Raw genomic sequence first — 1,073 nt, forward strand, 5'->3', positions numbered from 1 at the left:
GCTCCCCCCCGCACCACCCCGAGACCCCTTCTCGGACGCGGGGACGCGTGGCACCGGTACCGACCCTTCCTGTAGATCACGGCGTTGGCGTCGGAATCTCCGGGCACGAGGGGCAGCCGGGACAGCCAGCAGCTCTCGTCCCCCAGCACCAGCGTCACGGGTGGGCTCTGTCAAAGGGCAGGGAGAGGGGGGTGAGCACCGCTCCCCAAAACGGGGCTGGGGTCAGGGTGGGGGGGCTGGCGGTGGCAGGGTCGCGGTTCTCCCCGCTCAGCCTGCGCCCGGCTCTGCCTTCCCGCATCTCTAATGAATATTAATGAGCAGAAGGGAGGGGGGGGTGGAAATTAATCTGCCTGATCCTCTGATGGCTGCTGCGGTAACGATATGAAATCTAATTATTCGTCCCAATATTTCTAAACCCTCCAACTCAGCCTGACAGTCGCAGCCGGTTGAGGCCTTATCACCGCCAGGAGCCGAGTGCCGGCAGCGTGATAAACCCCACGCGCACGCGCGTGCAGGCGCTCGCACACGCGTGTGCACGCCCCGGGGGGTGCACAGGCAGAGCCCGCACGCTGCTGCTGCTGCAGGAAAACCCACCCGCCCCTGCCGAAAGCGGGTGGGAAATGGGGCTGGGGGCTTAGGGACCCCCCCCTGCATGGGATGCAGGGATGGGTGCTGCTGGTGGCACATGGGCTGAGCTCCCCTGGGGACCGTGGTGGCCCCTCCATGTCCCGTGCCACGGCTGGGAGGAAGAGGAGGGTCTCTGGCAGAGCTTTTGCAGATTTGCTCCGTGCATGGGGGGACCTCTGGGTGCTCCCAGCACCCCGAAGGCGGTCCCAGCACCCCAGGGTGCCTGCCCTGGCTCCCCTTGGTGGCCCCAGCCTCTGCGCCGAGCCCTTCCTTGTTCTCCCTGGAACAAAGAGGTCAGTGTCTCCGCTCTGCACCGGCCCGATAACCATCGGAAACCCTATCTGCTTCGCATCCGCCGGGACGGTGTTATCGGGACGGCCCCATGCCCTCGCTGTCCCCCGCCGTGGGCATCGCCCCAGGGCTGGGCGGCTGGGGGGGGGGGAGGG

General features: G+C 66.9%; 1 protein-coding gene across 1 annotated transcript in view; it reads right to left on the minus strand.

Annotated features, from left to right (window-relative positions):
• Positions 1-1,073, minus strand: part of ZFPM1 (zinc finger protein, FOG family member 1) — a 20,835-nt gene that overhangs the window by 3,979 nt on the left and 15,783 nt on the right. Inside the window, exon 5 of the mRNA XM_010579714.1 lies at positions 65-167. Coding sequence (XP_010578016.1) covers positions 65-167 — 103 coding nt within the window. The remainder of the gene's footprint in view (positions 1-64; positions 168-1,073) is intronic.

Source organism: Haliaeetus leucocephalus, unplaced genomic scaffold (genome assembly GCF_000737465.1).
Source record: "Haliaeetus leucocephalus isolate CR32 unplaced genomic scaffold, Haliaeetus_leucocephalus-4.0 Scaffold668, whole genome shotgun sequence".
Lineage (NCBI taxonomy): Eukaryota > Metazoa > Chordata > Aves > Accipitriformes > Accipitridae > Haliaeetus > Haliaeetus leucocephalus.